This window comes from Periplaneta americana, chromosome 6, assembly GCF_040183065.1.
Source record: "Periplaneta americana isolate PAMFEO1 chromosome 6, P.americana_PAMFEO1_priV1, whole genome shotgun sequence".
Classification (NCBI taxonomy): Eukaryota; Metazoa; Arthropoda; class Insecta; order Blattodea; family Blattidae; genus Periplaneta; species Periplaneta americana.
In genome coordinates, this window is record NC_091122.1 from 35,476,982 (window position 1) to 35,492,129 (window position 15,148).

General features: G+C 35.0%; 1 protein-coding gene across 4 annotated transcripts; it reads right to left on the reverse strand.

Annotated features, from left to right (window-relative positions):
* Window positions 1–421: 421 nt before the first annotated feature.
* On the reverse strand, window positions 422–14,877 carry JMJD5 (Jumonji domain containing 5). Of its 4 annotated transcripts, none has more exons than XM_069827853.1 (7): window positions 14,674–14,861; window positions 12,582–12,708; window positions 8,001–8,172; window positions 7,667–7,840; window positions 4,787–5,013; window positions 4,483–4,647; window positions 422–754 (listed from the first exon to the last, which is right to left on the reverse strand). In XM_069827853.1, exons 1-7 carry the CDS (start codon window positions 14,814–14,816, stop codon window positions 497–499), a joined length of 1,266 nt encoding a protein of 421 aa, XP_069683954.1. In that variant the 5' UTR covers window positions 14,817–14,861; the 3' UTR covers window positions 422–496. The 4 variants fall into 4 exon arrangements, with proteins under 4 accessions (XP_069683954.1, XP_069683958.1, XP_069683956.1 ...); XM_069827857.1 differs by having other exon boundaries at window positions 423–754; window positions 14,745–14,877; XM_069827855.1 differs by having other exon boundaries at window positions 423–754; window positions 14,681–14,820.
* Window positions 14,878–15,148: the final 271 nt, after the last annotated feature.

The window sequence follows — 15,148 nt, forward strand, 5'->3', positions numbered from 1 at the left end:
GTTCAAAAATAGTCCACAGAAACAGATGATGATATAATAAATTAATTAATTAATGTACTCACATTATCATGATAGTTCTTCCTGCCTTCACCACTCTAGTAAAGTTCCTTGAACCATATAATTTGTTTTAAGTAGTTTTCTTTTTTCTTCTGATAGTGTCTTCAGTTAAACTGAACACACTATGTTTTGAACTTAAAGTTTCAAACATTGCACTTCCTTCATTTCCAAGCTTTTTTTTTACTATCAATTTCTTCATGACTGTAAACACATTGTACTGAAACAATGGTGATGGGGAAAGAGGGAAAACAAATTACAGGTACACACTAAAAAAAGGAAAGGTGAGAAGTATATTCCTCTCTGAGTGAGAGAGCGAATAACTCAGAAGGTTAGTTACAATGAAACAAAATAAACTTTTTAACATCTTGGTCATTCATTTTCATATACGCTTATATTTTAAATTATATTATATACACGATATTTGTCAGGTAAGTATGTATCATGTCCACCAGAAACTGACTGAAAAACTCAGACTGAGTGAACGAACATGATGCCACCACTTAGGAGGAATATATAGCATTTCTCCCTGTCTCAAATGGCATTCCCATGCTTTGGCATCCTTGAACAACGGAAATGTATCATAATCAGGGTTCTCAGGGTCCACCTGGGCTGTATTACTGAGAAGAGATCCTTCATGTGGATACAGTTTTTCTGAATCATCAGGGTGATACAGAAGAATGCGCTTCTCCCCAACAACCTGAAGAAGAAATACAAGAAATAAAAACAATCCGATTTCCCATTACAGTATAACCTTCGTTAACCAAACCTTAACAGAAAACCAGTTTCACTGAAACAAGTCATGTAATCGAATTTTTATAAAGAAATTTAAATGTTCTACTATGTACTGTATTTATACAAAATTTATATCATATGATGTTATGCTACACTTAGGGTGACCAGATTCACATTGATGAAAAAGAGGACACAAAACTTAAAAAACGAGGACATTGTTGGAAAAAAAAAAGAGGACAAAATATGTACTTAGATTTAAGCTTAGGTCTATATTATACTTTAAATTACGTCAATATCTATTTTATTACAAAACAATTACGATAAAACTTAATAATAGTTAATCATCAGTGTGGTTTTAGGCGTAATAGATCAACTATTGACCAGATATTTTCTATTCGACAGATAATGGAGAAAAAATGGGAGTATAAGGATACAGTGCATCAGTTACTGTATTTATAGATTTCAAAAAGGCATATGACTCGGTTAAGAGAGAAGTTTTATATGATATTCTTATTGAATTTGGTATTCCCAAGAAACTAGTTCGATTAATTAAAATGTGTCTCAGTGAAACGTACGGTACAGCAGAGTTCATATAGGTCAGTTTCGGTCAGATGCGTTTCCAATTCACTGTGGGCTAAAGCTTGGTCATTTGTTTTCATAAACACTTATATTTTAAATTATATTATGTACACGATATTCTGTATGGTTGTGAAAATTGGACTCTCACTTTGAGAGAGGAACATATGTTAAGGGTGTTTGAGAATAAGGTGCTTAGGAAAATATTTGGGGCTAAGAGGGATGAAGGTACAGGAGAATGGAGAAAGTTACACAACACAGAACTGCACGCATTGTATTCTTCACCTGACATAATTAGGAACATTAAATCCAGACGTTTGAGATGGGCAGGGCATGTAGCATGTATGGGCGAATCCAGAAATGCATATAGAGTGTTAGTTGGGAGGCCGGAGGGAAAAAGACCTTTAGGGAGGCCGAGACGTAGATGGGAAGATAATATTAAAATGGATTTGAGGGAGGTGGGATATGATGATAGAGAATGGATTAATCTTGCTCAGAATAGGGACCAATGGAAGGCTTATGTGAGGGTGGCAATGAACCTCCGGGTTCCTTAAAAGCCAGTAAGTAAGTAAGTTAAAATATGAAAGTCAAGGGAACTATAATATTAAAGAGGACAGAAAATATCTATTTATATTTAGGCTTAGGCCTATATTATGTCAATATTTTATTACAAGATACTTATGATAAAACTTAATAATATGAAATCATTTTACAGTTACTTACAAATGAAAGCAACGGCCATAACAAGTAGGGGCAAGGAGAATTATGTTATGATCGTTTGCAAAGAGTACCTATATTCCGTCAATGCGGCTGCCACCTACAGACAAATTACTCGAAAAAGACGTCAAATCAGATAATTTCAACATATCAGGCATACAAGTTACGAAAAGGAGGACATTTCTCGATTTTTTAAAAATCCGCCTGGACTCCAGACAAAGGCCTAAAAAGGACATGTCCGGACAAAAGAGGACGTCTGGTCACCCTAGCTACACTCATTATATTTATTTTTAATTTCAACAATTTATGGATAACATATAAAGACAAACTCAATCACTGTATCCTTTGCCCCTATCAACAGAATAAACATAGCAGAATCTCTGATGCATGGTGGATAACTCAAATGTCAATCAGTTACTTAAGCTGAATGAAGATTTTGAGAAAAATGTAAAACATGAACCCATATTAAAAATCATCAAACACAACTCCTGAATCTAAATTCATGGCACTGTATTTTCATATCATTTAATTAATGATCTGGATTTAATTTTGATAGATTAATTCTTAATTTATAACTATATTTATTCGACTATATTACTTAAGCTTAATTGTTATTAAACATGGAGCCAATGACTGAATTTGAAAATTTCCTAATATAAAACTGGTAATAATTATGAAAGTAAAGAACTTTTGCACTGTTTCTACCTGTCTAATTTTTTTCTTTATGGAATCAGAATAAATACCGATAGCTCTTTGTATTGTATTTATTTACATTCCATGTTATTCATACATTGCTTCACAGCTAGAATATGAAACATGTCAAAAAAATCTTAATAGTACTACCACAGTCTAGTATATACAGTCACGAAGCTTGACTTGTTGAGGGTACTACGAACAATAGACTGTGCCAGTATTATTTCACATTGTCTGTAATGGGGCGATAGTAGCGATCCTAGTGGTTAGCAACTATCTATGGATGCATATTTCCTACATATTGAGCTTCGTAACTGTATATACTAAACTGTGGTACTATAAAGTCTCAATTACAATCACAGTCTAGTTGAAATATATACAGAAGAGTTTTACAATATACTAGACAACACAAGGGGTTGGTATCAATACTTAATACAAGACAGAAATATTCATGCAGTGTTGTTGAATTTCAAAAATTCATCTACAGAATGTGAGAAATTAGGTACTTCTTTAATTTTGCCCTAAATAATCTTACGTTTTGAGTTTTATATATATATATATATATATATATATATATATATATATATATATATATATATATATATCCCACTGTTTTCTAGCTAATTTAACTGGGAATACTCACTTAATCGATGCACAATTTAGACAGAAATGAAGTATGAGAAAATCATGAACGCAGATTCGTGATACGTTCAGAATGCAGATATGTATTACCACAAATCCATTCCCAAGCAGGCGGGCTTCCATTAGCCCATACTATTGCATTACATGCAACTACAACCTGCGTCACAAATTAGGCCTATAATATACGCATAAAAATAATGTCGGAATTTGTCTAGCTCTTTAGTAACCCTACAAAGATAATTCTCCTGTACGTTTCTAAGCATATAAACATGTACTGAACATAAACAATGTACAGAAACACTTGCCACTGTGGAGATCAGCATCTGTGTTGTAGCACAGCTGACTAAACAATTCGCAGTATTAAGACAATAAATCTAGTTAGGTAAGACGAATGCGTAATATATTCCATAATAATACTGTATCAAGTGTTTATACACCTCCACATCGTTTTTGTGTGGAAAAATATGATTAATCAATAAGTTACTCTGAAATTGCATTTATTTTCAGAATCTAAAACGTCTTCATAGCACAGAATTTCCGCATTAGCAGACTATACCAAACGCAAGTGGAGAATTCGCGCGCTGACGAATCACGTCATGTATCATGGCAACGTAATACATTTCACGTTTCTCCGCGAAGTTTGACACAGTCTCCGGATCGCAATCTTCTGTACCCTCTTGCTTCAAAGGTAATAATGGAGAACAAAAAGTTCGCTCTTTCAAAGTAAAAGAAAACTCTCCATGCGGGAAAATATGGCGTCGGGACCGTGATTTCGCAACGATCGATGCGATAAAACGATAGTTCGAGGAGCGATGGAACCGGGAAAAAATAACGTTATTTATATGGGACTATTTTCGGGACCAAAAAAAGCGGGCGAAAAAGGCGGGGAAAACGACGATAACGGGAACGATGCATCGAGGTTCCATTGTATATGACGTGTGTATGTGTGTGTGTGTGTGTATGTATGTATGTAGGTATATATAGAGGGAGGCTATTAAAAATTTATACTGCCATATATAGTACACAGTAAGAATTTATTATAAGAGAAATAAATTTCATACATACTTGGGTTAGAAGATTGTGTTTAGGGTCATGATGTATGGGTGAAACTGTGCCCTTTGGACCAAACCAGGCATTGATGTCTGTTTCTTCAGTAGTTGTTTCATCATCCAAATTGTCACTGAGACAACAGTATTCTGGCTCAAATATATCTTTACGAAGCTCTGGAACCTGTAACATGTATAATCAGCTATGTTTGGTCTTATATTGTGAAAGAAAATACGCGTACACACAAACTGTATTTTCGTAGTTGGATATCAAAATTATAACAACAGGTTGTTTTGTATCATCACATAAAAAATCTGCATACCTGCTCAAACAAGGGATGTTGTGCCAAGTAACCAACACATTTGCTTTCTCCTGTCTGTGAAGCAATATGGGTCTCAATGAATTCTCCAATCGTCATTAGTTTCTGTGACCATTCTGGATGTGTATAATGGACTCCAAGTTCTATGGGGACAGTACGAGTCCCTGCCACTCTTTTCAGGTAGTTTATATCTTCCCATAAGTGGAGCGCCGGCCAATGACTCATACAACCTTAAACATAACTTTACAAAATACTCCGAAAAGAAAACAGACAAATGATAGTACCTTACTTTCTCATTATACAAAGTATTAATGGAAAATATTGTGAAGCTGCAAAAAAATATGCTGTATATACGCGAATACTCCGCGCACCCTGATGTTAGGAGAGAAAATTAAAAAAAATGGCTGTAATTTGTATTTCAAATAATGCGTGCACCCCAGTTTTTCGCTAAAGTCTGGAAAAAATATGCGCGGAATATTCGCGTATATATGGTATTTCGAACATTACGCGCACATACTTTTTCACCATTCTTGATACCGACAAAGATGTTTTGGCATGTCATTTATCAGTGTACAGCAATTTCCTTTAAACTACTGGGCAGAATTTTGTTAATATTCAATATCTACAAGTTAATGTACTCGAAAATGATGCACAATGCTTAGTGTCTCATTATTTGTTATATAATTTAACATTCATATTACTTTTAATTAAATGTCCATTCTCGTAAATATGTTGTTGTTGTTTTCTAATGCCAGGCGTTTGACAATAAAGTAATTTGACCTCTTGCACTCCAATATTTTTCAAAGATATTCTCATGGTCAGCCACTGAAGCACAGATTTTGAGGTGTTCCGAATCCATTTCTTGGTTTGAGTTGCACAATGGGCAGTTAGGGGACTGATATATTCCAATTCTATGCAGGTGTTTGGCCAAACAATCATGGCCTGTTGCCAATCTAAATGCAGCTACAGACGATTTTCGTGGTAAATCGGGAATTAACTGTGGATTATGATGCAGAGAGTTCCATTTTTTTCCCTTGAGATTGTGTTATCAAATTTTGTTTGTTGAAGTCTAAGTATGTAGATTTAATAAATCTTTTCACAGAGTAATATGTAGATTTAGTAAAAGGTCTGTAAGTAGCAGTGCTGCCCTTCTTTGCTAGTGCATCTGCATTCTCGTTTCCCAGGATTCCACAATGGGATGGTATCCATTGGAATACAATTATTTTATTGAGTGATATTAATTGAGAGAGCATTTTAGTTATTTCTGCTGTTTGAGATGAAGGTGTGTGTTTAGAGACTATTGATAGAATAGCTGCTTTGGAGTCTGACAATATAACTGCATTTTAAATTTATTGATGTGGCATAGAAGATTCCTGAGACTTTCACTTATTGCAATGATTTCTCCATCAAAACTTGTTGTTCCATACCAAGAGATCTATAAAGTGAGAAGAGACACCACGTAACACCTGCACCGGCACCTTGTTCTCTGGAGATCAAGGATCCGTCGGTGTATAAATGAAGCCAGTTTTGTGGAGGGTACCTAATATTAATTGTCTCTAAAGACAATTGTTTTAGTATTTCAGTGTTTACTTCTGATTTCAGTATTTCTTCTGTTAAATTTAGATTATATTCCATATTTAATAGAGTTAAAGGGTTTGGTTTAATTTGTAGGTTTTCTTTTAAATTCGGGATATTGATTTTCTGTTTTAATTCTTGAACAATGGATATGAAACTTTTTTGAGTTTTCAATCTACAGAGAGGACTGTATGAATGCCAATTGTTTCCTGGTAATCTAATAAGTTTTTCATATTCAATCAGTGCTTTTTCTTCTATTGTCATTTTGATGCTGTTAATATTAGTGAGGAATCTCACAGAATCTATTGGAGTTGTTTTTATTCCACCAGTAATGAGTCTGAGAGCTTGGTTTCGAACATATTCTATTTCGTTTATGAAAGGTGAAGTAATTAAAATTTCTCCACAGTATGTCAGCACTGGCTGTATAAACATTTTGTATGTAGGCGATAAAAATGTTCAATAGTCTTCCTGAAGACATAAGAATCATAGCCAAAACCCTGCATTATTTAAGGTAAAACTAAAAAATTACTTAATATCTCACACTTTCTATTCTGTAGATGAATTCTTGACATTTCACAGTACTGTGTAAATATTTTAATACTATTAAATGGTAAACATATTACATTGTATAAAATATTATTGTTATTAAGGTATTTATTCTGTACATATTTCATATTTGCATTTTATATGTATTGCATTTTATTGTTAAACGTAAGCATTGGACATGTTCTTTATTCTATGCTGTGAAGCAAATGTAAGAATATTATGGAACGAATAAATCTATCTAGCTATCTATCTATAATGTACTCGAAAATGATGCACAATGCTCATTATTTGTTATATAATTTAACATTTATATTACTTTTAATTAAATGTTCATTCTCGTAAATATAAAAAACAGTATTAGAAAAATGATTAAAATACACAGGCTACAGATAGCCATTTTATGTTAATTTGTGCAAAAGTAATGACATAAATACACTTAAATAATACAATTCATAAATGTCCTACTTTTGGGACTATAAAAATAGACTACTTTTTGTATGCGATCCAGAAAAAGATAGTTTATCTTCTTATTTGGATGCATAATAAAATGTACCTATGTACCTTCTGAATAGTAATTCAAGGAAATAAACTATAAATAGTAACGGAGTGAGTGTTTTCCGAGCTAAGAGGCCATGATCTATGACGATGTTACATCCAGATGTTTCTTCTACAGTTGCAGTAGACATCATCAGTGGCGAGTTAATCTAGAGCATGCCAGAGACAACTGATGCCTATGAAATACTCATCCCATTACCTACTTACCAGTCAGTTTCACAGGAATTTGAGGACTGAAGTAGGCAGTTCTAAACCCTTCCAAAGAAGGCTTTTCTAAGACATTTAACAACTGTCCTTTAATACCAGGAATATCATATGCCTTATCTGTGTTCTGTTTGATGTTATTCGTAACATGGACTTCTCCTTCTTGTGGTTTTATCCCTAAAAATAAGATATTCAGCTCAATAAAAAAAAAGTATGAATGTACAATAACACTTTTACACACTTCGCAACTGTTTCACTAAAGTCAGTTCACTGAAATAAAACTGCTGACATTGTAAATATGATAAATAACACTGCACTGTTACCATGCTTTTTTCACCTGAGGATAAAAGTGACAATATATCAGACAACAGACCAGCGATTTTGGTCATACAGATATCTCCAAAGGGAGCTCCCAAAAGAAGTCCAAGATCAGCTGTCTTCATGGCTGTATGCAGTAAATTTAGTCGATCATCTGCTTTATGTTCACACTGACACAGAAGAGCATCAATCTGAAATCATATTGATCAAAATAAATATCTGATAAGAATAAAAAGCTTATGGTTCAATTAATAGAAGAATGAATGGGAAAATTTTAAGAGAATTCTAAATTCCAGACAAGCTGATCCGTTTAGTAGAAATAACAATGGTGGATACAATTTCATGTGTGAGCATCCAAGGAGAAAGAGGAAAATTTTTCCAAGTAAGGCAGGGCCTGAAACAAGGAGATGGATTGGCCCCACTAATTTTTAATCTGGTTCTAGAATATGTAATATAGAAAACGCAAATTAATACAAGCAGAACATTGCAATATAAATCAACACACTTGATAGGGTATGCTGATGACATGAACATTATGGGAGGTCCATGCAAGGTATCAAGGAAGCAACGGAGACCATGGATGTAGTCGAGAAAGAAATAGGGCTATCCATAAATGCTACCAAAACAAAAATCTTAATTCAATCAAAGAGAAATGTTGGTAAAACAGAAACTATTAGAACTGGAAATAAACAAATAAATGTGGTAGAAAAATTAAAATATTTAGGGATAATCCTAACAAACAGGAATGAGGAAATGACAGAAATACAGTGTAGATTATCAAATGCTAATAAGGTATATTACTCCATATTACCATTAATCAAAGACAGAGGAACCAGCTGGAATTCAAACATCACAATGTATAAAACCCTTATACGTAGTATAACAATGTACAGATGTGAAAATTGGATTATAACAAAAGGTGGAATCCATGCTGGATATTCTTTATTTTATTGGGTTATTTTACGATGCTGTATCAACATCTAGGTTATTTAGCGTCTGAATGAAATGGTGATAATGCCGGTGAAATGAGTCCGGGGTCCAGCACTGAAAGTTACCCAGCATTTGCTCGTATTGGGTTGAGGGAAAACCCCGGAAAAAACCTCAACCAGGTAACTTGCCCCAACCGGGATTCGAACCCGGGCCACCTGGTTTCGCGGCCAGACGCGCTGACTGTTACTCCATAGGTGTGGACTCCATGCTGGAGAGGTTCGAAAGGAAAGTACTGAGAAGGATAATGGGATATGGAGAATCAGATATAATGAAGAACTATATAAATTATATGGCGACATACCTTTATCAACAGTCATACGTCTTAAAAGACTACAATACACCGAACATACTATCAGGATGGAAGGGGAGAGAATCCCTAGGAAACTATTGGAGGGACATTTTGGAGGAAGAAGGATGGTGGAATAACCTCTGATTCAATGGGAAGAGATGGTACAGAAGGATGCAAGGATCCACCATGCACCAATGAATTCTTCAAAACAGACTTTGAAGTTAAAGGGCTGATACCCATCTGATAATCGTAGTATCTTTGATTAAAAGGAAGATAGCAAGCTTTTCTTCTTACTGGTAGACTTATGCAGTGTACTTGTGTTAAACCTATCCTTTTCATGGCTGTGGCACTTTTAAACATCATAATCATTGAGTCTGCTACAAAGCATTAAGACAATCAAACACAAAGACAGACATTAGGCCAAATCTAAAAACTGCGCTACTGGCACACATTGGAAGTAATTTTGTTTCTTGATTTCTAATTTCAAAAATTGTAACATCTCATTAAGTGTAATATTTTAAGGAAAATGTCATAGCTATGTCTCGGAAGTAATATTATACAGTGAAACCTGTTCAAGACCGAAGTGACATGGTCCTAATTTTTTTTTCCGTTGTGGACAGGTTTCCGTATTATTCAGGTATGACATTAAAATGGAATATTTTGTCATTCATACACATGAAAAACAAAATGGCATGCCGCAAATTGCAAGAAGTACAAAACATTCCATTTAATACTAATCACATTAAATCAGCTTTCTGTCGCTTATTACGTTGGTGAATCATCTTGATTAAAATCTCATTTTCTGTATAAATATTATCGTAACTCACTCATTAGCCATTAAACATTACGAAAGTTTACTAATCTCATTCTATTTAATATCTAACACTATACTCTAATACTGTACTGCATATCACTGCACATTATTAATTAATTGGACTAGGAGCCATCTATTAGAAGCCTTGAATTCTGGTTTATTTAATTTCTTTCCCAGTTCAATAGCTTGCTTTGCAGAACAGATCCAGAAATTGGCTTGTTCTTTGAAAGGTCATGAAGAACTCACTCCCACAACAGTTCATTTATTTTCACATAAACAGTTGCTTTTTGGTTCCTTTTGTGTCACCAATATCAGCCGCAAGCCACTCACTCATTATGATCTTTATTTTTTAAAGTGTCACACCTGAGTTTTCCACAACTGTACTTCAATATTATTTCACATAGACTTTGTTTCTAATTTTCCTTTAACTCGATAACTTTTACTTCATCACTTAATGTTAATGCCACATTTTATGCAACTTTTTTTTTTTTTACCAGGAAATCACTACACTTGCGCTCTATTTAGCTATATACGACAGTATACGGGTGTGAAGCATTGAAAATCCTCTGAAGGGACTCGTCTGCCTAGTCAACAGGGTAATAAAATTTATGACAGACAGGCCAACACACCCTCATACCCGCTAAAATGTTGCAAAGAAAACTTGTTTTTATCTTAGTGACCTATATATTTCGTATATTCCTTGAAATTACTCCCTGTTTCAAAATATAGTGTGTCCAAAATATTGTTTCCGTTTTGAACAGTAGCAGACAGTTTCCGTTTTATTCAGGAAAAATTACACAATACCAATAAATTGTTCCGAAATAGACAGGATTCTGGATTATTCAGGTTCCGATTTGAACAGGTTTCACTGTATATGCGTAACTCACGCTAAATATTTTCAGATTTCAAAATAGACTTTTGTATAATACCAACAATGCATTCTTTTAGCCATGATTGAAGATAAGTATAAATATTATGAGGCCTAAACAATTTAAGACAGAGATATCATTATTAATACATCTACGAAAAAGAGAGGTTATTTTCGTAACTCACGTAACAGGACACATGGTTGTACTTAACTCTCATTATAAGCAAAATGAACATGTAATATTCAAGTCTAAACATATTATAATCTATCTTAAGCCACTATCTCTCTGTTATAATACTGGATGTAGCCTATATAATATAAATCAACGAACCAGACAATTTTGTATGCTGAAAAAGTTGCTTGTAACTAGGTGTTTTTTCGTATTACAGCACATTAATTTATTCAGTTTATGTACCATACCTAATAATGAGTTATTTAACAACTCCGTATCAACTACTAGGTTATTTAGTGTCGATAGAATTGGCGAGATGAGGCCGAGAATTTGCAATAGATTACTCTGACATTTGCCTTAGTTTGGGAAAACGTCGGGGGGGAAAAACCCACCAGATAATCGCCCAAGTGGGAATCGAACTCATACACGAGCCCAGCTGCGGGTAAGCAGGCCTATTAAGCTATGCCAGTGGCTAGCAGGCGCTATTAATGACCAAATAATTTGAGGGTAAATATAATAAAATGCATTTCCAGAAGAAAATATATTAATGATGTGAATCACTTAATATACCATACTTCAAGGAAGTATAGACGTTTCAAACAAAACTATGATTTTAAAATTTAATGCTTCTGTCCTTCATTTTATGGGATGACCCTCATGAAAATGTGTTACCTTTGTAGTTGATTTTTTTTTTTTTTACTTGTTTAGTGATACCAAGAAGATAGCACTTATGAGGCAGCTAAGCCAGGAGATAATGGGTTAGTGTGGCCAGTTCCTTTCCCCCTCCATTGCCAACTATAGTCCCGTCGCTCTTATTTCCAGCAGCCAATCACGTTGCAGGTCGGCTACATTTAAACGTGTGCGTCTTGTCATTCGCTATTGATGATGTAATGAATTTCCTAAGGCTCGATAAATACTTAATATAATCGCCCGCCATTTTGGCTCTTTCGTTGGCGTTCGCAGAAATCACATGAGGACGTTATTTGCCGCTCAATTATTTGCTCAATTACAGTGCGTTTGATTTATTATCATAGGAGCTACGACATGATAATGTTTAACGGTGAAGCAAATAGATTCCTCATCTGGTAGCTCGGCAATGAAAGAACAAAAATGGCGAACGATACTACCTACCTAAACTTTATAGAGCCTTCACTTCCTAAGACGTAAGCAAAGGGGAGGAGTCACACCAGAAATAACAGCGACACGACTATAGTTACATATTACACTAGTCAGACTTCAGATGCATACAAATAATTGTTTTTCCTCCGACACATATTGTCAAGTGAGATGTAGCCTACTGCCTGATAATAGATGTACATATCAACCAGAACCTCAATCAGAGAACATATCTTTTTTACTTATATTACTTATAAGTTAAGATGACATGTACTATTTTTTTCTGATACATTTAGCCCTACTTTCTTCTAAATGAAACAGCTCACTGTGCTAACATAAAGATTTACTAACCTTTATTAGAACTGCTGCTGAATATAATTGGCGAGTAGCCACAGGAATATTTTTCCAGTGACCTGTATTCAAATCTTCCCATGTCATTTCCAGAACATATTCTACAGTCTTTAATGCCTTGTCAGGTCTGTAAAAGTAAACACATGCTTCAATTTAACAACAAAATAAGAAAGAAACATAGGCTATAAAAACACAGCACGTTAATTTATTCAGTTTCTTTATGTACCGTACCTAGTAATGAAATCTTACTGGGGCTACTTAGGACAGTTTCAATACATCAGTCACGAACGGCCTGCAACTAAATGGCTAATTTTCTTTTGCTTTGCCATTACGTTTCTTGAACTATTATTCAAAAAAGTAGTTTCCGACAGACCGACAGTTTGCAACTGTCATGAGCATGCGCACCATACTTGTTTTTTTGAAAGATGGGACATGACAGTTAGCGGCCGAACTTGGAACTACAGTGCTATGTTGCCAATATGGACTACCGCGCTGCCAGCTGATGGAAGGTATCAACTGACGTTACGATGGCTGATGTTAAAACATTAATTGACAATTGACGCAAAGGTAAAAAACAATACAAAAATCGACAGAATCAAAGACGAAACGTACCAATGCTAACACTGTGTGCACAATAAATGTCGCCAAGAGAGCTATTAAGCACTCGCCATGTGGGAACAGTAAGTTTGGCAACTAAACCGCTGTTACCATAGCAACAGGCCTATCACGCTATGTGACATTCAGTTGTTTTTCCAATCGCAACGCTCCTGTCATGTCCCATCTTTCAAAAAGACAAGTATAGGAATTTACGAGCAGAAAAGTGAATGTGCGCATGCTCATAACTGTCGGAAACTGCTGTACGAACAAACCTACACATAAATAGGCCCTAATGAAATCATTTAACATGCAGGTACCACAATAACAAGAACTTAGATTAGATGTAAATATAGTATCTGAGTTGGGCTGCTGCGTCTAGGAACTATGATGAAATTTACAACGAAAAGTAGAAATAATTATGCACAGTATACTTTATTTCTATAAAACATAAAGATAAAGAAGAAAAAATTGCCTATCTCATCCTAAAAAAATTTAAAGAAACTGTTTAAGTCAATTTCAAATTCATAGACATTTTTATTTTAAATTTCAAACAAGATCTAGCCTAACACTTTTATTTAATACAATTGTTATATTTCATTCGCATCATTCCCGGATAAGTTGACTAATAGATACTGAATATGAACAAAATTTAAATAATGGTTTAGAAGAAATTGCTGTACGAGGGTCGGCAGACAGATGGCAAACCCAAAACCATATTTCAGTCATCAGAGATGCCGAAAACGTGTATCTTCGCGTAAATGAGTATCAATAAAAATGTCCTCTACACAAATCTGGCTTTCAGATATAGCTCCCTGTAAAAGTGACTTAAATAATTTCAAGAGAAAAATTGTTGCGGAACTAGGCATCGAACCGAGGACCTTTGACTAAGTATGCCAACACTCTACCGACTGAGCTACCCAGGAACTCTACCAAACCCCGCCTCAATTATTCCTATCAACTAATATTATGCCCCCAAATGTGTCTCTTCTCGCCAATAATTTTGTCTGGTTAAACGAGCGCAGAGTTAGTTCCTCATATTCCGCTTATGTACTTTCAAGTGTTCAAAGCTATATCAAATACCTTACTATAATAATACCGGACAGCTAGCAGTTTTGCGTGCGAACGACGCTGGTGCTGCTACCTAGGCGGCCGGTGTGGAGATACTCGCAAAACAAGCTGTAATCAACTGCAATGTATATTGTTGCTGGGCTAGTTAACATTTTGGCGAATGTAGAGTATCCAACGCCCACTGAACGAATATTTTACTTTTATCACTGCCAATGTTGCGCTATAATCGTATATGCAAGGTAAACTATAACAAAAACCTAAACTAACCAAACCTAACCTGTCAAAGAAGCAACAAGTTATACTAAATATGTGTAAAATTCTATAGTGGGCGGGACATAAGTAACATTGACCGATCTCAATACACATAACCTAACCAATCTTAGGATGGTCTTTTATCACTTTTTTTTTTACTTTTGTCACAACTTACTGCCTACATTTTAGTAGAGTGTCCTGTGTTTCCTGCAGCAGAAATAAAGATGCACGATCTAACTCACTTACTGGAAGAAGATGAGTTATGTTTTCTGGTATCAATTGTCTAACCTCACATAATTTAACATCTACTTGCGCCATAACGGCGAAGCAAGCAACACGACTGAATAGGGAAAGGGAAATTTTTTTCCTCACTGCGGCAATGGTTGCGTTCACTACATCGTATCGCTCATCAGACCGTTGCTTACAAGATGGCACATAGCGCTTGAAAGAACGAGAGGCTCGGGACAGGATCATTAGGCGTGTGAGCTGACCATGACGGTTAGAAAGCCACGTACCGTCTATTTTAAATAGCAGGAAGTTATTTAAAAAAAAAAGGAGATACAATATTGTTTGAAATCACGGCTCATTTGAATGTTCCAGCAACCCGCGCATTTATATCAGCCAATCAGACAAGCGAAAATTGACCGCCA